Source organism: Caenorhabditis elegans, chromosome II (genome assembly GCF_000002985.6).
Source record: "Caenorhabditis elegans chromosome II".
Lineage (NCBI taxonomy): Eukaryota > Metazoa > Nematoda > Chromadorea > Rhabditida > Rhabditidae > Caenorhabditis > Caenorhabditis elegans.
In genome coordinates this window covers 589,144-614,519 of record NC_003280.10, presented here as the reverse complement: position 1 = coordinate 614,519, position 25,376 = coordinate 589,144, and the positions used below count along the sequence as shown (strand labels likewise).

The following is a 25,376-nucleotide window of genomic DNA, read 5'->3' as shown; positions in this document are numbered from 1 at the left end:
AAATTAGAAAGTTTCCTCTTGCTCGTGGGGAGCCAAAATGCCCATTTTCCTATATTGGAACACTTTTCCGAATACCGAGTAGATCAAAAGACGGCGACGAAGATCCATGTTGTCATGCAATTTATTGATGGAGACCAGCATAATTGTGTCCAGCTCTTCCATAAATTGCTCTGAAATGCTGGGCTTTATTTTGGAAAAAAACCGAATTTTCACTCACCATGGCTGTGCCCCTTGAACTCGTCGAATTGCACCAACAAACTTATTTTTTTAAACGAAAAATCTGCGAAGTGAGGGAAAATCGGGAAATAATTTAAAACAGAGAGAAAATCAAGACCACGCGAAAAATGATTCACATTTTCTTTGTTTTTTGGTGATTAACTATTTTATTTTAGGAATTGTCAAAATGGCCACATTGCCTGCCTGCCCGCCTACACCATCATACATTTCACAGGAAATATTTATTTGAAGTTTGAAAAGGAAACTTGCACGTTTTAATAATTATTCTTCAGCTCAATGTGGTCTAGAGATAAAAATAATTCGCAATACGGGCCCACGAGATGTCGGCCGCCGTATTTTTTTTCATGACTCTGGTAAGCAACTTAATCAGCTGAATACGAGTAGACATAATTATGGGCAATACTTCATCTGTTGAACTTTTTTCAATAACATTTCTAGTGTTTAAGTTGTGCTCGTTTCGAAAACTTGTAAGTTTATCAAAAACCGAGAATGAGATATATTTTTGGCCAGCACTGTATATTTAATTACGCCAATAAATTATGAAAGTCTTTCCAACCAGTTTCAACATGATCGATTCCATTATTGATGATTTTGAAAAGTGTTGTATATTTTAAAAAACCGGGTCAATATACCAAAAACTAAAACTTAAAAAATTTAAATAATTTAAAAATTTTTTTTTTTTTTTCACTCGAACTTTAAAAGTGCCAAATGCTAAATTATTTTCCATGGAAAGGTTATTGATTATACTCAAAGCACAGCGCGTAGCATACGAACCGTGAGAAATTTTGGTAATTTACCAAAAAGTTTGACTGAACATTTGGAACTAAATTTTTCCGTGTACAGTACGACTCGTTACATTGTACGTTATTCCTCTGGAATTTTGATTCCCAAAAAATATATCAATGGATCTAATTACGTGTGTTTTGGTGTGTCGAGAACACATACGAAGTTTTTGTAAGATAAGAATCAGGGCTTCAAAAAACTAACGATCCATATGATAATTGATAAAAGTTCGCAATCGGTGATACATGTTTCCACAGAAGCAGGTATCTAACACGTAGGGACATAAATCAGAAGATCAAGTCTGATCGAGAGTTTTGCATTCAAGCCTACTTCTTGTCTACTACTTAAAGTAATTTTTTCTGAAGTTACAGTAATCCTACTGTACTTACAATGCTAACACTACAGTACTTCTACACAATAATAAGAGTTGATATAAGAATTGATTCCATAGACACAAACTATGTAAAGCAAATGATGATGATTGTTAATTTTAATTCCATTCTTAATTTTGCAAACATCTTGTTCTTCTCCTCCTCTATTAGACATCAATTCATTTTTTAGAAATTTTGGTGGGAGGTGGGATATAGATCGAATAGATCAACTATCGAATAGATCAAATGTCCACTGCCGACAATTGAAGTTTGTTTCGGCAGTGTCTTTAGTGAGATAAGACTAATCTTAACATAGTCTAGGATGATTTTTCTGTTCCTTATTCCCGTAGTCACTTCTTGTATTCCAACTCAACAAATTGAAAGTAAGTTGGATTTCTGTGAAATTGTTTTTGATATTCACTCTGCCCGAGGAACGGGCAACAGAGGGTGACCCGAAAATAATGTTCATGAAAATGTTCCGAATTTTCTTAATTTTAAACAATGATGTTAGCGACAACGACACCGACTACCACAACAACCACGACTATGACTACCACTACAACTACTGAAAGTGAGTTTCCGTGTCGCCAAAAGAACAACACAAAATTGTCTGATTTTCAGTGCCGTGCCCAACAGACTGGGAAAAGTTTGAACGCCCCAGCGGGCCATGGTGTGTCAAGGTGAGGATTCGAATTTTTGACTTTAAAATTTTTAAATAGTTTTGGAGAGTATTAAATGCGTCGCAGTTTTATTTTGTTAATCATTTGGCAAAAATTGAAGTACAGTGCCGGCCACAATTCTATCCAATTTTAGATTTTTGATAAATTTACAAATTTTTGAAACGAGCACAACTTAAAAACTGGGCATGCTATCAAAAAAAAGTTCAACTAAAGAAGTATTGTCCATAATTACGTCTACTTGTATTTAATTGTTTAAATTGTTTACCAGTGTCATGACAAGAAATACAGCGGCCGACATCTCGTGAGCCTGTTTTTGACAACTTTTACTGATTCGCCCGTATCTTGAAAACTAATTTTTTTCCGGAAATGTTTTCAAAGTAAAATAATCTTCATACTACTTGCCATCATTTGTGCCGACTCACGTTGTTCTAAAAAATTCAGCAAAACAGTTATGAGAGATTAAACTTGAATAGTGTACGACCACACCTAGAGCATTACTCGTAAGTGAAGAATTTTTTCCCTGAATCTTGATATCGTGCTGAAATATAGTTTAATTGTGATTTTACATTTGTAATTATTAAAAAAATGTTTGAAAAAAATATATTCAAAGTAAGTAACCTGAATTTTGGCTGCTGAGCATGTGCAGTGCCAAGTGAGGGACTAGTTTGTACTTCCATAACTTTTTTGCGGAATTTTTCAGAACAAAGTGAGTAGGCACAAATGATGGCAAGTAGTATAAAGATTATTTTACTTTAAAAACATTTCCAAAAAAATTAGTTTTCGAGATTCGGGCGAATCAGTAAACGTTGTCAAAAACGGGCTCACGAGATGTCGGCTGCTGTATTTCTTGTCATGACACTGGTAAACAACTTCAACAATTAAATACAAGTAGACGCAATTATGGACAATACTTCTTTAGTTGAACTTTTTTCGATAGCATGCCCAGTTTTTAAGTTGTGCTCGTTTCAAAAATATGTAAATTTATCAAAAATCGAAAATTGGATAGAATTGTGGCCGGCACTGTATGTATAGCAAATGATGATGATTGTTATGCAATCTGACAAAAAAACAGCTAGAAAAAGATAACCCTGTATGCTTCTGAATTCGCAACAATTCGTGAAAGATAAAAAGTAAATTAGCTTTTTTCTAACAATGAGTGTTTAGTGCGTAAGTGTTTAAAGAATCCACTCTTAATTTTGCAAACACCTCGTTTTTCTCCTCCTCTGTTAGACATCAATTCATTTTTTTTAGAAATTTTGGTGGGAGGTGGGATATAGATCGAATAGATCAACTATCGAATAGATCAAATGTCCACTGCCGACAATTGAAGTTTGTTTCGGCAGTGTCTTTAGTGAGATAAGACTAATCTTAACATAGTCTAGGATGATTTTTCTGTTCTTTATTCCCGTAGTCACTTCTTGTATTCCAACTCAACAAATTGAAAGTAAGTTGGATTTCTGTGAAATTGTTTTGGATACTCACCGAAAATAATGTTCATGGAAACTTTCCGAATTTTCTTAATTTTAAACAATGATGTTAGCGACAACGACACCGACTACCACAACAACCACGACTATGACTACCACTACAACTACTGAAAGTGAGTTTCCGTGTCGCCAAAAGAACAACACAAAATTGTCTGATTTTCAGTGCCGTGCCCAACAGACTGGGAAAAGTTTGAACGCCCCAGCGGGCCATGGTGTGTCAAGGTGAGGATTCGAATCTTTGACTTTAAAATTTTCAAATCGTTTTGGAGAGTATTAAATGCGTCGCAGTTTTTTTTGTTAATCATTTGGCAAAAGTAGAAGTATCTGCGAGAACAGAAACGGAGTATGACAGCCATGCTAATAAAAGATATACGGTGGTCCCAATACAAAAATGTATCGAAACATTTTTTAAGCTATTTGTTGGACTATATTTACAAGGAAATCGTAACGAAGCAAGTGCCCGTTGTGCTACAGAGGGAGCAGTTCTCAGTGGAGTTCAAAATAAAGCAGAATTGAACGCTATGATTAGTGAGTAATATAGCGACTTTAATAGTATGTTTTAAGTTTTAAGCCAGTGTTTCAAAGGGTATGTCAAACCAAAAAGTTATTAATGTTAATCGACAGCAATATTAGCAAACATACATACATATGTAGATGGAATTTTGACCAATCGCTTCTATGGACGTTTTTCAGGCCAATTCACAAGGTTGGGTAACGGTTATTTCTGGGTTGGTGCAATGAGAAAAACGTCATGTTTAATGTCGCAGCTGACGGCAACCTGTACTGCACTGAATTCTTTTGAATGGACAGATGGCTCAACCACGGGTACAGATGGATTTATTTGGAAGGCCGGAGATCCAAACAACTACCAATATAATCTCTATGAGTAAGATGCGACTTGAATTTTCAAATACCAGTTTTCCAATGAGATTTGCTTTCTTACAAGTATAATGGCAAACTGTCATACTTTATCCCACCTTTATAATTCAGCACGTTTTGTACTTGAATATAATGGCTCTCAGAATAGTTTTGATTCATTTTTACATTTCAGCGAACCCTGCGTTGCTGCAGATGTTAACCTGATGGAGGATATAGCGTGAGTGCTGAGGATCACTATATTTGTACTAAAAACTTGAATTTTCAGATGCACTAGAACTGATGTAACTGGATATGCTTGTGGAAAACCATTATAGTTAATCATCGGCATAATTAAGCAACTTCCGGACAGTAAACCGACAACTTTTCAGTTGTACTTAGTTTCAACTTATTTATTTTCACTTGATTTTTGAAAATTTTGCAATTTTCCCCCAAATTTCGTGTATTAGCCATATATCGTTTTGTTTTCTTTTTTTTTAACTTTCAACAATTTCGAAGGCACGTAGGCACGTAGGCACATAGGCAGGCATAATTCAATAACTGAAACTTCACTGGACTTTTCACCCGAGCAAGAAAAAATCAGTTCCAAGTACTATCGAAATATCAATATTAAAGCTCAAGTATCTACAACAAGGCCGCTACTCAGTCAAATTTTCAATTTACCACAATTCAGGCCAATTATATAAGTGATACGGAGTCTGAGTAGCGACTTACAAGTTTCCACATTTTATTCATTCAAAAATGCTTTAAAAATTAGAAAGTTTCCTCTTGCCCGTGGGGAGCCAAAATGCCCATTTTCCTATGTTGGAACACTTTTCCGAATACCGAGTAAATCAAAAGACGGCGACGAAGATCCATGTTGTCATGCAATTTATTGATGGAAACCAGCATAATTGTGTCCAGCTCTTCCATGAATTGCTCTGGAATTTAGGCCATTTTTTTCAAAAAAAAAACTGAATTTTCACTCACCATGGCTGTGCCCCTTGAATTCGTCGAATTGCACCAACAAACTCATTTTTTTTAAACGAAAAATCTGCGAAATGAGGGAAAATTCGGGAAATTATTTAGTAAAGGGAGGAAAATCACGCAAAAATGATTCACGTTTTCTTTATTTTTTGGTGAATAACTACTTTATTCTAGGAATTGTCAAATTGGTCACATTGCCTGCCTACAACATTATTCTGACAAATTTCACAGAAAATATCCATTCGACATTTGAAAAAGTTCAATGTATTCTATCGAAAAAGACTGTCAAAATCTCAAAAACTGCTGACAACCATTAAAAATTCCTGAAAAAGAGCACAACGACATGCAGATTCCCGTGGTGCCAGGTTGTCCCATCTCTCTATTTCAACCATACACGTGGTGTCAGAATGTCCCATTTCGTCGTGATCTACCAAAAATGCGGGAGTTTAGACGCAGACTTCTTCACTGATTTCGAATGGTTAGAAACGTGCTGACGTCACAATTTTTAGAGAAAAACTTCCCGCATTATTTGTAGACAAACCGTTATGGGACATCCTGACACCACGTGACCATACTTTTCCCGCCGTTTTTGTGTGCGGTAGAGCGATGGGACAGCCTGAGACCTTGTGCAAATGCGCTTCCAATCTTGCAAGGTCATCCAAAGATATAATCCGTGGGCAGAGAACTATTATCTCGACTCGTTTTGAAAGTCAAAAAAAGGGAAAGATGGTCATTTGGTCAGTTGCCTCCCTTGACTAGACAACATCTAAAACCTTTCCTATATTCTCGATAGTTTTTTGAAATTACAAATGTCTGCTGAAGATGTTGTAAGTTAATTCAAAGTTTCTAAATAAGTGTGCATCTAATAAAATTTATGTTTTCTGATCTAGAATATTCTGAAGTTTCTTGTCCTTTTGACAAAAATTTTGAACTCGATGTACTTGTACAGTGTTCTGTTATGATATAAAACTGTACTTGAACTAGCACAACAAATATTAAAACCCAGTTAAAAATTACAGGAACGTTTCAATAACATCCGCGAATGCGTTGAATTTGTCATGAAAGATGGTAAGTTATTGTGCTTAGTTTTTCCCTTTCTGAGATATTAGATATATAACAATTCACTCAAGTTTTCTCAAAAATTTACAGACGCCGAGTCAAAAGAAGCAGCGGATAAGCTAGGAATTTCCCTTGACCTGTACATTTCCTTCATGGTTGTCACTTCATTCATATCGATCAATAAATATCCAAGATATATCCCAGAGTAATCAATCAATTCATTTTTTTCCTATTTTCATTTTGATGGTTTTCTTTTAATTGTTAACACTTTTCATTGTCGAGTGCAAAACAATATATTTTATTTGATTATTAGCCAATGAATTTTAAAGGTTAAAAAAGATCTCCGAACCCAAAAAAGATGCCATTTTTTAGAATATAGTAGTTTCAGACGTTTTCAGAGAAATTTTTTTTTGCCCAAAAAAAAGTACAGTCATTAGATGACTGAAAAAACAATTTGGAAAAAATATTTTTTTAAACATTTTTTGAAAACAGGTAATTCAAATATGGAGAGTTCAGAAAAACTAGGGGTATAACCAATGAAAAACTATTAAAAGTGGCAAATTTGGCAAATTTATGGCAAAAATTCACAATTTTGAAACTCTTCTAAAATAGTTAATTTTGTAGTTAGAGGACTTAAAATTAACTCAAAAACACTGAAAATTTGTCTTTTTTTAGAATATAGTAGTTTCGGACGTTTTCAGAAAAATTATTTTTTTTGCCCAAAATAAAAAAAAGTACAGTCATTAGATGGCTGAAAAAACAATTTGGAAAAAATATATTTTTAAACATTTTTTGAAAACAGGTAATTCAAATATGGAGAGTTCAGAAAAACTAGGGGTTTAACTAATGAAAAACTATTAAAAGTGGCAAAAATCTCAAAAAAGTGGCAAAAATGCACACTTTTGAAACTCCTATAAAATGGTTATTTTTGTAGCTAGATGACTCAAAATTGATCACCAAACCCTAAAAAATTGTCCTTTTTTATAATACAGTGGTTTCAAACATTTTTATAAACTTTTTTTTGCCTAAAAAAAGTACAGATGGCTGAAAAGAAATTTGGAAAAAATAAAAAATTGTTTAAATTTTTTGAAAACAGGTAATTCAAATATAGAGAATTCAGAAAATCTAAGTTTTTTTTTCAAAATTGTGAATTTTTACAATAAATTGCACAAAGAAATTTTGGTTTATGTATGTGGATTTATAAATTCATCAATGGGTTAGTTGTCGGTTTAATGAAAGACTCCTTGAACATGGCGACTGAAAACATACATAACTTCAGATTATATTTCATAAAGTTCTTTAATCTTAACTTACGCGATTTTGCATCAACTATGTACACGTCGTTTAGTTTTTCGAAGTTGACGTCGTTTTGGTAATTCCTTAATTGGAATATGTTTCGGTTTATCTCCTCTCCACTCGTCAAGAATAGAAAACGCCATGGAAAACACGTATTTAACATATTGAGTAGGTTTCATACCCAGATTGGAGGCAGCTTTTTCAGTTTCTTCTGGAAATTGATTAGAGAAATGCATTGCAAAATTTGTTAAAACCAACCTGGTTCAAACATGCCTCCTTTTTCGATGAACGTCTGAAAAAAATATCCATGAATTAAAAATAACTTGTTTATGAATACTCACATTGAAATCCATTTGCTCAGCAGGATAAGTTTGAAAAATCGATATATGTAAGTCTCAATCACTGGGAGGAATATGCGCTCTTTTTGTTGACAGAGGTCGCATCCCTCCCTCTCCTAAGTCAGGGCCCAGGCTGTCCAACAGCTGACCAACATTATTCAAGTAAGTTCAAATACTCGAGTAAACTATAGTGAAATGCGGACTAACGGTATGAAAATTTAAAAAAAATCAAAAGAAGGTATTTCAAACAAATAAAGTATTGTTTCCAGTTGAATCTTTAAGCATTGAACATATTAAATTGTCAAGGAGCAGGACAAGGATCTTGCAAATTGATAAATTTAGGAAAAACAATTTAACTCTTGAAAAAACATAAATATTTCAGAAACCCAAAGTTGAAGATGATTCCATAGATGAGAAATGCTTGAAGGACCAGGAAGAGAAACGGCTTTATGATATCAATTTGAAATTAAAAAATGAATATATTAGAAACTTCATGTTAAAGATCAAGTCGAGGATAAATCCACGCCACCAACATTTGTTTTGACCGACGATAATTTTTTTGTGATCAACGTAGGAAATTGATTTAAATGAATTACAAAATCAGTTTATTTCAGTAAAAATCAATAGATTTTGGTTTTAATCGACTCCTTGAACTTTTCCACTGTAAAATTGTGTGTTTTATTCAATTTTAAAAATATAAAACTTACGTGCTTTTGCACTGACAACACGTCGTTTGTTCTTTTGTAGTTGATGACGTTTTGGTAGTTCTTTAGGCATGTATTGTTTTCTAAACCATCCCCTGTACATGAATTCCCATATATCGTGCATATAGAGTATGTCCATTTTGAACAGTTTTCTAAAAAAAATTGATCAAGGCTTTTTTGAATAAAAAAAGAAAACCAAATTATGTTAAAGGTGGAGTAGCGCCAGTGGGGATTTTGACTAGATGCGCTCATAATGATTCCAAATAACCGAATATCATAATAAAACACTCCAATTATTTTTTTTTGATTTTTCATAATTTCCGGTCAACGTTTTGGCAAATTGCCAAAATTTTGAAAAATAGGAGCTTTTGAGGAAATTTATAGAAATGTCCCATGTTTCGACCCCTACAATGTTTCAATACAAATAATTTTAACAAAATTAAAACATAAAAAATGTAGAAAAAATTGTTTTTTTGGTCGACTTCCAAAATTATGAGTGGCAAAAACTGAGTAATTGCAAAGCCAAAAGGATACAAAACGCAATCTGAGCTAATACAACTCAGGCTCTAGGTTCTGCGTAATATTGATCCTCTAAGAGGAAAATGTCATTGAGCAAATAAATGCGCAACTAAATGCTACTGTGCAAGTCTTACAAGAATCACTGAAAATAACGACAATTTGAAAATATTTGACAAAAACATAATTTGAGGGTGACAAAGAAAGTTTCAGAAAAATTTCAGATTTTATCAAAAAAGTTAAAATTTTGCAAAATTGTCTTAAGCAGGGAATTCGTTTTCCAAGCCTGAAAATGAAATATGTATGAAAATGAACATGTGAATCAAAGTGAAAAAATAAAAAAAAGGAAAAAACCTGTTGTGGCGATTTAATTTTTATATTTTTTCCAAATGAAAAATGTTGAAACAATACTGAAATCTTATTTAACTTGATGGTTATATTTTATGCCTATGCCTATACGCAAGTCTTTTAGTTTAATACATTTTAAGTCAATTTCCAAAAATAAATTCATTTTTCATGAAAATGAATCATTTCCCGATTGTTCCTGACCTCCCATTACTATTTATTATTACACTTTCAAAATGTTTCCTCCAACGAATTGAAGAATGTGTCTATAAGTGAAGTATGTCGAATTGAACGGGCTCAGCGACGGTGAGTACAAAAACTGAAAATTTGCTGAAATTCTTATTTTTATTTTTTATTTTTTTTGTACTGTTTAAAGAGTTCTGGAATGTTAAAAACTCCAAAAATTTAAGAATTTTTATAAATTTTCAATTTTCCAAAGCTAATAAAAAATACTACAGTATACCAAAATTTTGCAAAACTCCCCTTTTGAAACCCTTCTAACTTTTTTTCTTTCAAATTTTTACCAACTCAAATATGAAGCGACCCTTCCCTGCTCCACAGGACGTCCTCTCTTGAGTGTTAGCATTGATCTAAGCAATGTGTGTTAGAGGGTGTGAGACGTAGACACCCTAAGACATACACATGGGGGCACCCTACGGACATTAGGAGGTGCGTGAGGAGAGAACAATTCTATCGATTTCTTCATAATTTTTTTTTTGAATTTTTTCTTTTTTTTGTAGTTTTTAAAGACTCCTGAAATGTTAATAACTTCATGTAAATTCAAGAACTTTTATGAATATCCAAATTTCCGAAAATTGTTCATTAAAACAGATATAGCTCAAAAATAAAAAGAAATAGGAAAAAATTGTCAACTGAAAAAATGCTCCAAATATAATTTTCTTTAACATGAAGTTTTTAAAATTTGGGGGTTTTTTTTTTCAAAAAATCTAGTTTGTTAGTTTTTTCTGAAAAAAAAATTCTGGAAAAAATAGGGTGAAGCTTACTAAGTTTGGCATAAAGCTGAAAAGTGGGCGGAGCTAGAGAAAAATTGTCAACTGAGAAAATGATTTACATTTAATTTACTATAACAATAAATTTATTAGATTTTAGAAAAACTTCCGAAAATCCCATTTTTAAAACTTTTTTAAAGACAGCTTTTCAAAAGAAAATAGGATAAAGCTCTCTAAAAATGGCTTGTAACTCAAAAGTTGGAGGAACTAGAGGAAAATTGTCAACTGTCAAAATATGTAGAATTTATTAAACTATAATAATATGAAAATCAAACTCTAGAAATTTGTTGAAAAATTTAGTTTTTAAGACTTTTTGCTAGCAACAAGAATTTGCAATTTTTAAAGGTTAAGCCCGCTTGTTTCAGCCTGTAACTTGAAAAAAGCGGAGCTAGAGAAAAATGGTCAACTGACAAAATGTGCAAAATTTAATTTTCTATATTTTAATGTTAATTTTATTTGAATTACCTCAAATTATAACTATTTTTCAAAGGTTTTTCTCCTTCAGAACCATCAAAATTGCCATCCTGGAAAAAAAACTAGTTTCCATTTCTCTCTCTCTCTCTTTTTCGTTTGCATAATTTTCCATGGATTTGTCGTCCCATCCGTTTTGTCAGCTGCTTGTTCAATTGTTAGTGATGCGGAGACATAGATAGTGAAAGAAAATGAGAGAGTGACAGACAGTTAGAGATGACAAATCGGTTGTCGGTTGGGGGGAGTGTTGAGGCCACCCATGTGATCGGAAATTAATGGACTTTTAAAACCGATTTTTATTGATTTTGGGAGAGGTCTTAGATGGTTTTCGGTTGAAAATTTGAATTTTACAAGATTTTTTGGTTTAGAAGATTTAAATTGTAGAATTTTCTATAAGATTTCCCTGTTTTTTTCGGAAATGAAATTTTTTTTCAAATTTATTTTGGAGCAAATATATTAATTTTTGGAATTTGTTTTTGATGTGGTTTAGCTTAAAATTCGAATTTATAAAAATTTTTAGTTAAAACAGTTGATTTGTAGTATTTTCCCCTAGTTCTGTAAATTTTCTCAGTTTCAAAAAATCGAAAAAAAAATTTTCCTAATTTTTTTTGGCAAGTTTGAAACATCTCTAAAAAGCCATGGTTTTTAGAGATGTTTCACTTTTTTTTTCAATAGAAAATTTAAAATTTTCAATATTTAAAAACTTTAAAATTATATAATTGTTAATAAGTTTTCTCAGATTTTTTTTGAAATTTAAAATTTTTGTTTGAAGTTTTTTTCATTATTTTCTCATTATTTTTAGAAGCAAATTTATTGATTTTCGGACATTTTTGCAGAATTTCCAGTGCCAAAATCATATTTAACAGGATTTTTCAATCAGAAAAATCAATTTTTTGAATATTTCTCTAGTTTTGTGCAATTTTCGAGTTGTTTAGAAAATCCAAAATAATTCTAATTTCTTCAATTTTTTTTCCCAAGTTTGGAGCATTGTTTTACTGATTTTCAGTAATTTTGTCAAAGTTTTCGTAAAAAAATTAGAAATTTCAGTTTATTGTTTTACAGATTCCTTATTGTTAGATTTTTTCAGGTAGAAATTATTGGAATTTTTGATTTTTTTTTTCTAAATATTATTTTCATAACATAAATTCTAAGACATTTAATTATACTATTTTCATTATCGATTTCGATTATTTTTCAAAGTTTTTGTAATTTTCCAATATTTTTCTGTTTTTTCTCCCTCTAAAAATTTCAATTTTTCAGGTAATGTTTACTAGCACATCACTAGTAGAAACTGTGAATATCAATGTGGACGACTTTTCGGAAACATTTTTGACATGTTCAACGTGTCTTTATACCTATGACGGGGTGAGTTTGGGCAGAAAATTTGGGATGAAATTTTGTAAAAAAAGTTTCGAACAAAATTTTAAAAAAATTTTCCAAAGCCCCCAGAATAATTAAATGTTAGGTTTTTATTAAATAAAAGTTTTGATAAAAGTTTTGAAAAACAAATAGAAAACTATGCGCCGAATATTTTGCCACTTGACTGTTTATTGTTGGCTCCGCCCCCTTTTTAAGTTATAGGCCAAAGTTAACGAGTTTAACCCCCGAAGCTTTGCGTTGAGTAGAGAAAAAGTCCTGAAAATCTAGATTTCCAGAGTTTCAAAAATATTTTATAAATTTGATTTTGTAGAAAATAAAATTTCCAACATTTTTTCAGTTGACAGTTTTTCCTAGCTCCGCCCCTTTTTGAGTTACAAGCCAAAATGTTCCAAATTCACCCGCTTATCAAATTTCTTGGTGCAGGTGCATTCGCCATGTAAAATGGACACTTTTTCACGGAATATATGCATATATAATGTGTGTATGTGCTCTGCAAGCAACATACCCTCGTGACAAAGTCTTGATGTGTCTGCGTCTCGCTAGTAGTATGTACTAGTAGTATTATGTCACCAATGTGTACTTTTAGACTTTTTGTTAAGCTCTTTTACCGTTTTCTAGTGAGGAAAATTGTAAAAACGTAGAGTTTTAGAAAACTTGAAGCTATTGGAAAAAGTTTCGGAAATTTTGGGAAAAAATATTTTTTAAATATTTTTTTTCCAAAAATTGTTTTCTGTTGAAAATCTAAATTTTCCATTTTTTTACTTTTTTTGAATAAATAAAATGAAAACTTTTTAGAACACCCGAAAGCCAAAGCTCCTACCGTGTTCCCACTCCGTCTGCCTCTTCTGTGTGACCCAGCTCGCCGAGCTCAGCCCCGAGGTAATTTTTCACCACTTTGAAATTTTTTTTTTCAACGTTTTAACTGCTTTTCTTGAATTCAGCGTCATTTTTTACCCCGAGTTTTGTGCATTTTTTCGTGAAATCCGGTGCAAAGTCCGCAATAATCAAGCTACAGTAATCCTAAACACCAGATCTTGCGACACTTTGCACTAGAGCTCTGAAAATTTTTTAGTAGCGGTAAAAAATTCCCCTGAATTCAAATAAATTATTAGATTTTGCCAAAAACTTCTAGTTTTTCTAAAAATTTCGAATTTTTCCAGACCCAGCCGCCTACTCTACGATGCCCACTGTGCCGTGAGGTTTGCCCGATTCCTGCCGGCGGAGTCATCCTATTTCCAGCAGCGTTTTTTATCAATCAGCTGTTGGATGTGATGCAGGTAAGAAAAACTATTTTGAAAAAAAAAAATTGGCGGGAAATTTGAAATTTGAATTTTTGAAAAAACAAAAAAAATTTTTTTCAAAAATCAAAAAAAAAAATTTTTTTTTTGAAAACTAATTTTTCCAATGTTAGTACTATAATTTTCGAATTTTTTACAGATACAACGCAAAGACGTCGTCCCATCATGCTCCAATCACCCGACAGACCAACTTTTGTACTGTGAGACTTGTGATTTGGTTTTCTGCGAAAATTGTCAGGATTCCGTGGTGAAGTGGGTTTTTTTTGGATTTTTTTTGAATTTGTTAAAAATCTATAAAAATCTTTATTAGAAGCATGATTAAAAAAAATAATTTGAAATTTGAAAAAAAAAACAAAACATATTTTTCTGAAATTTTTTTAAAACTACAGTAGCTCAAAAATGGGCGGAGCTAGAGCAACATTTTCAATTGAAATAATGATCAGCATTATTTACTGTATATACTGGCTCTAAAAACTTCTGATTTTTATTTTATTTTTATATTTCAGTGTTTAAAAAAAAAAATCTAATTTAAATTTAAAAATCTAAAAACACAATTTTCTCAAAAAATTCTAAAAACATCCCTAAAATTCCCAAATTTTCAGCAAAAAATGTGATGAGCATACGGTAGTTCCGCTATCTATTGCAATCAAAAGAATGTCTGAAATTGTGGTATACCGTGCAAAAGGACGGCTCCGAGCACTTGACGATGCTCACGTGACTGTTAATAGGGAAATTGTGCAGCTTGACGGGAATGTGGATAAGATTGTTGAACAGATTAATGCGGCTATACAGGTAAATTAAAAAAATAATTTAAAAGTAGTTTGCAAAATTGAAATAAAAATTATGAAACATTAAACAATTTTTTTTCGAAAATCGGCCCAACTCAAAAATGGGTGGAGCTAATAAAAAAATTGTCAACTGACAAGATAATCAGCATTTAATTCTCAATAAGTCAGCATATAATTCCAAAAAATTCGAAACTCTAGGGTTTTGTAATTTTTTCCAAAAAAAAGTTTGAAATGTTCAGTTCGAAACTCTAACATTTTGGGTCAAAACTCAAAAATGGGCGGAGCTACAAAAATATTGTCAACTGACAAGATAATCAGCATTACATTACCTATCGACTCATATACAACACTAATTTTGAAAAGTTTGAAACTCTACTTTTTTGGGACTTTAAAAAATTTTCAAGACTAATTTTTTTTAGATGAAGCTTATGTTTTTTGGGTCATACCTTAAAAATCGGTGAAGCTAACATAAAATTGTTAACTAAAAAGTTGTTGAGCACAGCATTTTTAACAATTTGACAGTTTATAATTTTTTTTTTAAATCTCTTAACAGTGTTTAAATCTCTTAACAGTGTGAAAAAAATTTAAAAAAATTAGGAATTATGTTTTTTTTTTTTCAATTTTTTTTTTGTTTTCCGCCAAACTTTTTCCACCGTTCCACATGATATTTTTCTCTGTGTTAGTATGAAGTGAAGAAAAAATGGGGGTGCGTGTCTATTGTTATGTTACTGTTTTAGTGTTTACACTAGCTGTCTGCCACCCTCCAACTTCGCACTGGTCCCTAGCCTCTCAGCATCGTTTTATATATTTTTCGTTTTTTTTAGTGTTTTCTTTAGATAAAAAGTTTTCTTTCGTAGAAAATCTTTTTTTGGAAAAAGTATACAAAACATTTTTTAGACCCTAAAAATTTAATATTTTGATTTTTTTTTAATTTGGAAAATTAATTTTTTAATTTTTTTTCAAAACGAAAATTTATTTACAATCAATTTTGAAATTTTTTCAAGCTATGCATTTTAAATCAATCAGCAGAAAAAAATTTGAGGATAATTTTTCAGTAAAATTTTAAAATTTTTTCAGCCTATCTCCGCCCCCTTTTGAGTTAAAAATCAAAATGTTAGAGCGTCTCAAAATTTTCGATTTTTCAGTAAAAATAGTCTCACGAATCCATATTTTCCATAATTTCAAATTTCTAAACATACTTGATGACATAGAAAATTAAATTTTAAACATTTTGTCACTTGGAAATTTTATTCTAGCTCCGCCCATTTTTGAGTTACACACCAAAGAGTAAGCGCAAATCAAAATTTTTTTTTCACTTTTTGAAAGAAAAGTTCCAGAAAACCATAAACCTAAAAGGTCAATTATTATATCAACTTGTACAAAATTATTTTTTAATTATTTTGCCAGTTGACCATTTTCCCCAAGCCCCGCCCCTTTCCTGGTTATACGTCATAATCTACGAGCTTAACCTCAAAAATTCAACTAAATTGCTTTTTTGTTAATTCAAAAATCCAAATTGAATTTTTTCAGGAAGTGTCAAATCTTGTTGAAAATCGACGTCGTGTACTTATCGAAACCGTCCGTGTTCGGCGAGATGAGAAGCGGAAAGTGCTGAAAGATCAGCTGGAAGTGATTCAGGACGAGAAAAAGAAATTGCAAAAGGTATGTATTGATATTTGAATTTAATTCCAAAAATTGAGGAAAAATTAGATTTTTTAGCTTTGGGTCTGCTAAATCTAAATTTGTAATTTGTAGTCTTAGCAGCCCAATTGAGCCAAATTTGATCAAAATCAACGGTTTTTCACGCATTTTCTTCGCTTTTTTTTGCAAAATTCTCAAATTTATAACTTCAGGAACTGGAATCCTGTAAAATGGACATCCGCTCAATGGCTCGGCAGCTTAAAGACGGCAACTCGGACGACAACTGGCAGCGGAGAATCATTGAACCACGGGAAAATGCATTTTTGCGGATTAACACAAATTCTGAGCAAATGCTGGTAGATGTAGAGAGGAATTTGAATGAATTTGGGAAGTTGTACGCGTCGAATACGTTTCCTGGCACATCTACAGTTGAAGCGCCTGCTCAGATGGGAATCCACGTGGAAAACTCGCTGACTTTGATGTAAGTTGCTCAAAATTGACTGAAAATGGAAAACGCTAAAATCAAAAAAATTTGATTTTTTTGAGTTATTATAATGTTTTTGGCGGTGTTTTTTGGTGCGAAATGTAGAAAATTTTTTAATTTTCAGAACCCGTGACGTTGATGGCAAGGCTCGGAAAACTGGAGGAGACCCTGTTGAAGTGGAGCTCCAGCTCGTCGCCCTGGACCCTCACTTGACACAAAACCGCCTGGCAGATGCTCACCGCAAGCGTGCTGAGGATGAAGTGAAGAATATTCGAGTTGTTGATGAAAATGACGGGACTTATCATTTATTCTTTAGGTTGGTTTTGGGGTTTTGGAAATTTTAGGATTTTCTATTTTATTTTAATTTTTTGCAGACATTTTTCCCAGTTTTCTTTAAAATCTAACAGAATTCTGGAAAGTTCCCAAAAAAATTGATCTGCCAGAGTACAAACTACAGAGTTTCAAATTGGTCTGGTATACTACAAACTACATTCTTTGATTAGCACACCGAAACCTGAAAATCTGCTAAAGCTCACGTGGTTCCAGGCTGTCCCTTTAAGATTTGATCTACAAAAAATGCGGAAAATTATTTACCCCCAAAAAAATGACGTCAGCGCGTTCTTAACCATGCGAAATAAGTTGAAAACTGCGTCTCTTTTCCCGCATTTTTTGTAGATCTAGGTAGATCAAAGGACACTCTGGCACCAGGTGAAAGCTTAATCCTATTTTTCTACTTAAAAATAGCTAAAAACTAATCAAATTTCCAAAAAAAAAATCAATTTCAATTTTCAATTTTCCAGACTAACACAACCCGGTGACTATGAAATTTCGGTGAAAATCTTTGGGCGACCGGTGGCAAATAGTCCTCTGGCATTCCGAATTGACAGCTTCCATGCCTATGACTGGCAAATGCCTGTCACATTCAAATATCCCACAAAATGTTGGTGGGATGAGCCGACGAAACGGATGTTCGTGCTGGATAGTGGGAACAAGAGAGTTCGGGTGCTTCGAGACAATGGTGACGTCATCACGGATGTCAGGAATGATGAGTTTAAGGTTTGTTAAAATTATTTGAGGAATTTGGAGCTTTTTGAGACAATTTTCAGCATCGTAGCTCAATTTTCGGCGGAGTTACTGCAAACTTAAAAAGTTTGTCCTTAGAGCGCAGTTGCATACCCAAAAAATTTAAAAATTGAATTAGATTTTTTTTTCAAAATTCTAAACTCAAAATCTTACTTTCAACAAAAAAAAAATCGAATTTTTAAAGAAATTTGCATTGGAGCGCAGTTGCACTGCAAACATACTCTGAATTTTTGTGTTGAAGTAGTTAAAAAATATTTAGAAAATGCAGTTTGATCTACAAAAAATGCGGGTGTTTTTAGCCCAAACTAATGTGACGCCAGCACATTCTTAACCATGCGAAATTAGTTGAGAACTCTGTCTTTTCTCCCGCATTTTTTGTAGATCAGCGTAGATTAAATCAAAATAGGACACTCTGGCACCCCAGACAGAAAAGCCAAAAATTGAATTTTCGGCCTTTTTTGCATTAGAGCGTATTTTCAACAAAGTTTACTCGAGATGCAAATGCGCTCTATCGATAAATACCACATTTTTCAGAGCGGCACTGTCGGAATGGTATACCTGGGTAACGAGGAGCTCGTCGTCCTGTCTTGGCAGCGCAAAATGCTCAGCAAACTAAATACACGTGGCGAAATCCTGAAAGCCGTCCAATTTTCCGAGTTCTACCAGCCGACGGATGTTGCAGTGGACTCGCGTGGCCGATTTGTGATAGCTGATAAAACGAAAATCTTCATTTTTGATTCGAATTTCAAGCCGCTGCTCAGTTTTCCGGTGCGAGAGACGAAGGGCGCCGAGGTGAAGTGCGTGGGTGTTGGGCTCGATGATGACGTCATTGTTGGGACCACCGATGAGCTTTTGTTGTATGATGGAGCCGGGAAAATGCTCAGGAAGTTGAATGTGTCGCCTCCCGGGACGGTTATGCCGAAAGTTGGGTGAGTTGGGATTTTGAGAAGTTTTGGTTTTTGAACGGTTTGGACATGGGTCTGCTATTAGCAGTTTTGTAGTTTGTAGTCTGAAGTTTGTAGTTTGTAGTTTGTAGTCTGAAATTTGTAGTTTAAAGCCTAACTCTATATTTTCCAGCGGCCGCTTCAACATAACTACAGTAACCTGTGACGTCACAACCGGTCAAATCGTAGTAATCTTCACTGACAAAAAGATGGATCGCACGAATATTGGGGTAAAAAATTTGGCTGAGAGCTTGCTCAGAAATTCAAAACATAAAATTTCCAGGTAATCAGCTACAAAGGCGACTTCCTGTACTCCATCGAACCGGGGCCACACGAAAAGTTTATGGCTCCATGCGGCATTTTTGTGCACAAAAATAAGGCATTTGTGACGGATTTTGAGAGGAACACGGTGCGAAGCTACAAGTACAAGTAGCTGAAATCATTGAGATTTTAAACTTTTCGGGTTTTCAGAAAATATAATTTTACCTCTTTCTTCAATTCATAATGTTGTGATTTTTTTGATTTGAGATTTCAAAAATTTGATAAATTTTTTGATAAATACATTTTGAAGAGATTATTGAATAGCCATGTGGATCTGCTAGACTACAAATCAAAAATCTGGTTTAGAAGATCCAAATTATTGGAATTAAATGACCCGAAGCTACGTGTGGCATATGTAAAACCACTATTTTGAACTGAAAAACATTAAGTTTACTTAACCGACCTCGTTTTTCAGATAACTCACAGCGACCTAGGGCAAGAATTGCGCTCAAAATAATTTTGCAAGTTCGCAGCGGGGCGCGCTTGCATATCTCGTTTTTTACCATTGTAATTTTCAACCACCAGTGTTCTATGCTATTTTTTCCACTTTTTAACTAAATTTTACTCTGTTTTGAGGCCTGACTTTTGTAGAGAAACATTTAGGCTATTAATTAAAAAAACAATTTCTGAAATCCGATAAGTTTTGGCGGAGTTATAAATCGTTTTCCTGAAAACCAAGAGAAACTTGTAGTAAATGTTGACCAAAATTATGATTTTCAAATCGGAAACAAGCTGAAAATGAATTTATCGTATTTGATTAGAAATTATTTTTGTTCACTTACTTTTTTGAAATCAATAATAGTTTAGTTGAAGTTAATTAGTCCAAAACGAGCAAAAATTTAAAAACCTCTCTCGTGGGTTCTAGTAATTTATTGTTTATCATTTTAACTTTTCTTCATTTATTGTAGAAACTAAGTTTTCAACTTTCAAAACATGAGAGATCAACAAAAAATGGAATACGGAATAATTTTGAACGAAATAGGATCGGATGTGCATTGAAATGAAAGAAACACGCACTACTAATATAATAAGCGTTCACTTTTAATAAAGTATGATGTTAAATCCTGATTTTGATAATTATAAGATGTGGGATTTTCAATTTTATTCAGAAACATAATCTGAAGTTAGACTTCAAAAGCTCAACCTTGGCGCGGGGAAGAGACGAAACGATTTACGAGGTGTCGGTTTACGGAGCATTTCTCTTGATTTTTTTTCTTTAGCACAGACCGATTTTCTTCTAATTTCTGTTGTTTTTATCCATTTTTCTTCCTCTTTTTTTTTGTTTTCTTGTAAAAAATAATTTTTTGAATAAAGATAATATGTTTTTAATGTGTTTTCTGTTTATTTTTTATGGAAAATTGAAAGGATACACCCTCACTAGCTTTTCTGCATTTTTAATCCTCTTTTTCAGCAATTTCAGGTAATTCGCCGGTTTTTTCATTTTATAAAGGTATGTTTAATTCTTATTTTATTTTAAAAAATCTAAAGAAATTCTATTTTCAGGATCAGGAAACAAAGTTAGAAGAATAACAGCGTTCGATGTGTCGATTGCAGAGGTGAGATGAACTGAAAAGAAAAATATCAAAAACTGATGTCATCATCCCCCGAATCCATCTCATCATCGCGTAGATTTTGCTCAAAATCGGCATCCATAATAGTCTTAAGGTCAATCTCAGCATCCATAACGTGATCCATTGTATTTGCCACAGCTTCCTCGTCGATGCTTTTAAGAAATTGAATCGCTTGAGTACGGACCTTAATATCAGAAAATTTGAAAGCAATTTGGTAAAAATGATCTTACTGTTTCCAGTTTGCTGTCAAGTTTTCCATGCTTGCGCAGGAAGCTTTTCAGCTGGTTCCAAATGAGCTCGATGGGATTGAGACAACAATGGTACGGTGGAAGTCTGACGATTTTCGACATACTTTTTAGTTAGTTAGGTAACTGAAAAAACTTACTAGCAAACCGTTTTTTTCTTAAAGGTGGACTACGCCCAATGGGGAAATTGCTTTAAAACATGCCTATGGGGTCACAATGACCGAATATCATGATAAAAAATTTCCCTGATTTTATATGATTTTTTGAAAGTTGAAAAAATCTCAGTTTTCACCTAATTCCTATTTGAATTACCGCCAATATAAGGCGTTGAGTCCGATGGAGCGCGCCTGCATCACCATCAATAATTTAATTTTCGAGCATTTTTTATTCATTTTTTATTGATTTTGTACCATTTTACATTGTTTTTTCGCGATTTTCTTATTAAAAAGGTGAAAATACTTTTTTTATAATTTATTTCATTGATGAAACGCAACAATAACTCATGAAATCATCAATTTTCAGGCAGGAGACGGCGATGGACACGGAATCGCGGCCAACGAGGAGCTGCCGAGATTAAATAGAGTGAGTTTTCAGTTATAAAAATGTGAAAAAGCAAATAACTTTGTTGAAAATAAAAAGTATTGGCTTGAAATCGAAAAACCTATCTAATTTTCCACTATTAAAAAGCCAATTTCGGTTCTTTTATCAAAAAACTTCTCGATTAAAAAATTATCATAATTTTTCTGAAACCACTTCTCTTTCAGATATATTCAAATATAAAAATTCGCCAATAATCTATATCCAGTTGAGGATAACTCTTATTAAAATAGCGAAAAATACTTTTTTATAAACTATTTATGGAAAGACTAATTGTAAGAGTGTTTTCTTATGGTTTCAGCTTCAAATGCCTCCAAAGATTTTCGAAGATAAGAAAGACTGCTTGATAAAACATTTATTAAAAATAGAAAAATCATTTGAAAATTTTAAAATTTCAGCTCTCCACGCGCCATTGCTTCTCGCTCTTCGACGGACCCTGAAACAAAGAAATTAATTATTTACGTAAATTTGTATCAAACTATGTACATATAATAATTATTTTAATTTTTTATTTAATCTTTATAATAAAATAATTTTTCAATTTAATTGCTAATTCACAGAAAATTATCCTCAACGGGAAATGGATTATTAGCGAATTTTTTGCAACGCTTGGGAACTGGAAGCATTACCAAAAATTAAAAATTTGGTTGATTTCTTCAACTTTTCATGTCACAACAATCAATTTTTTTTATCGAGAGAAACTCAACTTTTAGTTAAAAGAACCGAAATTGGCTTTTTAATAGTGGAAAATTAGATAGATTTTTCGATTTCAAGCCAATACTTTTTATTTTCAACAAAGTTATTTGCTTTTTTACATTTTTATAATTGAAAACTCACTCTACTTAATCTCGGCAGCTCCTCGTTGGCCGCGATTCCGTGTCCATCGCCGTCTCCTGCCTGGAAATTGATGATTTCATGAGTTATTGTTGCGTTTCATCAATGAAATAAATTATAAAAAAAGTATTTTCACCTTTTTAATAAGAAAATCGCGAAAAAACAATGAAAAATGGTACAAAATCAATAAAAAATGAATAAAAAATGCTCGAAAATTAAATTATTGATGGTGATGCAGGCGCGCTCCATCGGACTCAACGCCTTATATTGGCGGTAATTCAAATAGGAATTAGGTGAAAACTGAGATTTTTTCAACTTTCAAAAAATCATATAAAATCAGGGAAATTTTTTATCATGATATTCGGTCATTGTGACCCCATAGGCATGTTTTAAAGCAATTTCCCCATTGGGCGTAGTCCACCTTTAATAGTTTCAAATTTTCGGATTTATGTCCTTTGTTTTTAGCACATTATCAAGTAAAGTCATGATGCCCCATTACGGTTTGATCTACAAAAAATGCGGGAATTTTTTCTCCGAAAAAATGTGACGTCAGAGGGGAGTCTGCGTTCAAATTCCTGCGATTCTCGTAGATCTACGTAGATCAAACCGAAATGGGACAGCCTGACATCACGCGGCGTATCAGATTATTAACCCATTTTAGTACTGGTTCGTTTGCATAATCCGTAGAGCTGAGTAGTAGGTCAACTTCCGTCTCCCGTAGTTTCTAATATTCAGAAACAGTTTTTAATTTTTTTCAGCACGCACTACAAGAGCAAGACTCCATGTTTGCCTTATACAACTTTACATGAATTGATTAATGTTTTGGATGTATTAAATGATTTATTCAAAATTGATCATGTCGATTTGGCAATTGATAGGGATCGTTTTTATGGGGAATTTAAATCCGCGTTGAGCCATCCTTTATTTCGGAAATGTCATTTTATTCAACTTCTTGGATATAGTTCGTACATTACTACAGAAGACATGGAATTTATATTGAAGAATTTTGATTTGAAACATGGATTTTCAAATCATTGTTTACAAGCAACTGGGTTCAACCATAAGTTGGTAAGTTGAACAAGAAAGTTATTTTTTGCAAAATGAGGACATTTACATTTAAGTGGGCAAATATTCAACGATTGGATGTCCAAGCCTACTCAAGCTTAACATTAGACAAATTGAGAAAGATGAATTGCGAAACGATTCAATTCGAGTATCTTAGCGAATTCTCAGGAACACATCTAAACGAGTTCATCCGATACTGGTTGGACGGGAATATGCCAAAATTGAGAAGATTTCAATTAAACTACTGCTTTGAGCATTGGACTGATGACTTATGGAATGGTTTACCACATGCGCAGTGTAATCCGAAACGGCGAAAAAGATTTTTTTAGTGAGTTCGAGCTTACGCCTAAATTTAAGCCCATGCCTAAATTATGGCTCAGAGTTCAAAACCGAGTGAATTTCAGCGATGGTCTGGAAGTAGTGGATTGTTCAGAAGGACGTGATATCGAAAGAAGTGATGGTATACTCGCAACTATTTTAGTTGAATCCAAAGTCTTGTACTTTCTCATCTGGCATGACAGATTTCCAGTAGATGTCAGAGCATTGTTTTAGAGTTATTTTCTTTTCTTTTTTGTGTTTATATATGTTCAGACATAAATGAGTAAGTCTGTGAAGTTTACAGGAATTTGGGTGTTTGGTTGTGCAGAAAAAAATTTTTTTGGAATCTGGAATAAATTTTGATTTTTTAGCTAAACTAAAACTGGAATTTCAGTCGAATTTTGAACGGTGAGTATTATTTTTTTTTGTTTATATTATTGTTCAGACACATATGAGTAAGTCTGTAAAGTTTAAAGGAATTTGGGTGTTTGGTTGTGGAAAAATAATTTTTTTGGAATTTACTAAAAATGAGCTAAAAATGCGCAGACGTAAAGTTATGTTAAAGTTATTCTACAATGAGGTGATAAGTTGGGGACATGTAACCATTTATATAAAATTTCAGATTTGTTTGAAAAAGTTTTCGGAGCATTTTTACAAAAGTACAAAAACTAGGTCTGATTTTTTTTAATTTCGAAGTATTTCTTAAAGAATTAAGTTATTCTGAAAAACAAGTAAAATAAATCAATGAAATTATTCATTACATTTCTGAAAAAGTAACAATATTCAGGATAATATTCAAAAAATACAGAATCAAAGAACTACATCCACATGTTCGTATCGTATCCAATCCATTCGTATTCACCAACGACAAGAGTAAAATAAAAACGAGTTGTTGGATAAAACATTATGTTCGCGATGGTTCCATCGTGTCTCTCAATCATGAAACTATCTTTTATGGGTTGATCTATTTCTTTTGTAATACGAGTGTACTCGATTTCTTTAAAAAGTGTGCATTCATCGAAACGGTTTATATTAATGTGCGGAAAACTGATAGTGATTGATTTAAGACTGGGATTAGATCCTCCTACCCATTGTCTTACAAAAATGTTCAGAACTTTGTTGGAAAAAGTGCGATAGTTTACGAAGAGCTGTGAACAATTAAGCATAAATAAATTGTCAAGGGTCACTTTTCCAATAGTTAGTTGTAGTCTTTTAAAGGTTTGAGTGAGGTTAGGAATAGAAATTGGACCATCTAAAACAACCAAATTTTCTAGGCAGGGAAACATTTTAAACAGTTGATAATTTTCAATGTCTTTACAGCTAATTGCAAGACTGACTACTTTTAGTCCTTTAACAATTTCCAAGGACCGGAACGATGAATCAAAGAATTCCAAAGATACGCTTTTGTTTTGAATAAATACTTCAAAAATGTGCTCGAGCCATTTGGTATGATGATATCGCCTATTTATAAATTGACGAATTTCGACATTCAACTGATTGAGGTTAAGAGTTAATTGAAAACCGTGAAAAAGGAATGTGTTTAGCTTTATCAATATCGATGTCGGCACAATTCTTATGCTAGCGAATTGACATCTGTTCAGCATTGCAATGAGTTGTTTGATCCTGTTTGAGAGCACTGATAGAGAGATGCTGAACATGGAAAATGTT

General features: G+C 32.9%; 8 protein-coding genes, 1 long non-coding RNA gene, 2 other non-coding genes and 2 pseudogenes across 18 annotated transcripts; 5 read left to right on the top strand and 8 right to left on the bottom strand.

The window, feature by feature from the left end:
- Positions 1 to 3: 3 nt before the first annotated feature.
- T04B8.6 lies at positions 4 to 263 on the bottom strand (annotated as a pseudogene). Its single transcript has 2 exons — positions 218 to 263; positions 4 to 170 (listed from the first exon to the last, which is right to left on the bottom strand). Coding segments are annotated over exons 1-2 (213 nt in total).
- Positions 264 to 2,058: 1,795 nt separating this feature from the next.
- clec-118 (C-type lectin domain-containing protein) lies at positions 2,059 to 4,902 on the top strand (the record flags this gene model as incomplete). Of its 2 annotated transcripts, none has more annotated exons than NM_001316856.1 (7): positions 2,059 to 2,071; positions 3,612 to 3,671; positions 3,722 to 3,780; positions 3,972 to 4,086; positions 4,252 to 4,444; positions 4,610 to 4,654; positions 4,703 to 4,751. In NM_001316856.1, 7 exons carry the CDS (start codon positions 2,059 to 2,061, stop codon positions 4,749 to 4,751), a joined length of 534 nt encoding a protein of 177 aa, NP_001303785.1. The 2 variants fall into 2 exon arrangements, with proteins under 2 accessions (NP_001303785.1, NP_493771.3); NM_061370.4 differs by lacking the exon at positions 2,059 to 2,071 and adding an exon at positions 3,444 to 3,515 and having other exon boundaries at positions 4,703 to 4,902.
- Positions 4,903 to 5,144: 242 nt separating this feature from the next.
- Positions 5,145 to 5,463, bottom strand: W04H10.1 (uncharacterized protein). Its single transcript, NM_061369.2, has 2 exons — positions 5,404 to 5,463; positions 5,145 to 5,354 (listed from the first exon to the last, which is right to left on the bottom strand). Exons 1-2 carry the CDS (start codon positions 5,447 to 5,449, stop codon positions 5,188 to 5,190), a joined length of 213 nt encoding a protein of 70 aa, NP_493770.1. The 5' UTR covers positions 5,450 to 5,463; the 3' UTR covers positions 5,145 to 5,187.
- A 615-nt stretch (positions 5,464 to 6,078) lies between these two features.
- On the top strand, positions 6,079 to 6,796 carry W04H10.6 (the record flags this gene model as incomplete). Of its 2 annotated transcripts, NM_001267086.3 has the most annotated exons (3): positions 6,079 to 6,227; positions 6,420 to 6,468; positions 6,550 to 6,796. In NM_001267086.3, the coding sequence occupies 3 exons, from the start codon at positions 6,210 to 6,212 to the stop codon at positions 6,666 to 6,668; spliced, it is 186 nt and encodes a 61-aa protein (NP_001254015.1). The 2 variants fall into 2 exon arrangements, with proteins under 2 accessions (NP_001254015.1, NP_001303795.1); NM_001316866.1 differs by lacking the exon at positions 6,079 to 6,227 and having other exon boundaries at positions 6,459 to 6,468; positions 6,550 to 6,668.
- linc-52 lies at positions 6,747 to 7,113 on the bottom strand. The gene has a single exon (NR_101656.1). It is a non-coding gene; the product is annotated as a long non-coding RNA linc-52 (long non-coding RNA).
- A 456-nt stretch (positions 7,114 to 7,569) lies between these two features.
- Positions 7,570 to 8,187, bottom strand: W04H10.5 (DNA topoisomerase). The gene is made up of 4 exons (NM_001267085.3): positions 8,097 to 8,187; positions 8,014 to 8,047; positions 7,774 to 7,966; positions 7,570 to 7,716 (listed from the first exon to the last, which is right to left on the bottom strand). The coding sequence occupies exons 1-3, from the start codon at positions 8,106 to 8,108 to the stop codon at positions 7,785 to 7,787; spliced, it is 228 nt and encodes a 75-aa protein (NP_001254014.1). The 5' UTR covers positions 8,109 to 8,187; the 3' UTR covers positions 7,570 to 7,716; positions 7,774 to 7,784.
- Positions 8,188 to 8,532: 345 nt separating this feature from the next.
- On the bottom strand, positions 8,533 to 8,953 carry W04H10.2 (Transposase). The gene is made up of 2 exons (NM_061368.5): positions 8,801 to 8,953; positions 8,533 to 8,754 (listed from the first exon to the last, which is right to left on the bottom strand). The coding sequence occupies exons 1-2, from the start codon at positions 8,934 to 8,936 to the stop codon at positions 8,714 to 8,716; spliced, it is 177 nt and encodes a 58-aa protein (NP_493769.2). The 5' UTR covers positions 8,937 to 8,953; the 3' UTR covers positions 8,533 to 8,713.
- A 3,446-nt stretch (positions 8,954 to 12,399) lies between these two features.
- nhl-3 lies at positions 12,400 to 19,333 on the top strand (the record flags this gene model as incomplete). Of its 4 annotated transcripts, NM_001047352.6 has the most annotated exons (12): positions 12,400 to 12,504; positions 13,315 to 13,398; positions 13,680 to 13,796; positions 13,957 to 14,069; positions 14,420 to 14,609; positions 16,136 to 16,267; positions 16,459 to 16,727; positions 16,855 to 17,046; positions 17,531 to 17,786; positions 18,348 to 18,742; positions 18,891 to 18,987; positions 19,041 to 19,333. In NM_001047352.6, the coding sequence occupies 12 exons, from the start codon at positions 12,403 to 12,405 to the stop codon at positions 19,188 to 19,190; spliced, it is 2,097 nt and encodes a 698-aa protein (NP_001040817.2). The 4 variants fall into 4 exon arrangements, with proteins under 4 accessions (NP_001040817.2, NP_001040818.2, NP_001303793.1 ...); NM_001047353.6 differs by lacking the exons at positions 12,400 to 12,504; positions 13,315 to 13,398 and having other exon boundaries at positions 13,791 to 13,796; positions 19,041 to 19,190; NM_001316864.3 differs by lacking the exons at positions 12,400 to 12,504; positions 13,315 to 13,398; positions 13,680 to 13,796; ... (1 more) ...; positions 14,420 to 14,609; positions 16,136 to 16,267 and having other exon boundaries at positions 16,477 to 16,727; positions 19,041 to 19,190.
- A 1,326-nt stretch (positions 19,334 to 20,659) lies between these two features.
- Positions 20,660 to 20,999, bottom strand: W08F4.1 (DDE_3 domain-containing protein; the record flags this gene model as incomplete). The annotated part of the gene is made up of 2 exons (NM_061366.1): positions 20,660 to 20,833; positions 20,880 to 20,999. 2 exons carry the CDS (start codon positions 20,997 to 20,999, stop codon positions 20,660 to 20,662), a joined length of 294 nt encoding a protein of 97 aa, NP_493767.1.
- A 416-nt stretch (positions 21,000 to 21,415) lies between these two features.
- W08F4.11 lies at positions 21,416 to 22,031 on the top strand. The gene is made up of 2 exons (NR_133626.1): positions 21,416 to 21,476; positions 21,890 to 22,031. It is a non-coding gene; the product is annotated as an Unclassified non-coding RNA W08F4.11 (non-coding RNA).
- W08F4.21 lies at positions 21,834 to 22,391 on the bottom strand. Its single transcript, NR_133625.1, has 2 exons — positions 22,329 to 22,391; positions 21,834 to 21,927 (listed from the first exon to the last, which is right to left on the bottom strand). It is a non-coding gene; the product is annotated as an Unclassified non-coding RNA W08F4.21 (non-coding RNA).
- A 918-nt stretch (positions 22,392 to 23,309) lies between these two features.
- On the top strand, positions 23,310 to 23,942 carry W08F4.10 (F-box associated domain-containing protein; the record flags this gene model as incomplete). Its single annotated transcript, NM_061364.3, has 3 exons — positions 23,310 to 23,393; positions 23,447 to 23,718; positions 23,795 to 23,942. 3 exons carry the CDS (start codon positions 23,310 to 23,312, stop codon positions 23,940 to 23,942), a joined length of 504 nt encoding a protein of 167 aa, NP_493765.3.
- Positions 23,943 to 24,526: 584 nt separating this feature from the next.
- On the bottom strand, positions 24,527 to 25,359 carry W08F4.20 (annotated as a pseudogene). The gene has a single exon. A coding segment is annotated over exon 1 (833 nt).
- Positions 25,360 to 25,376: the final 17 nt, after the last annotated feature.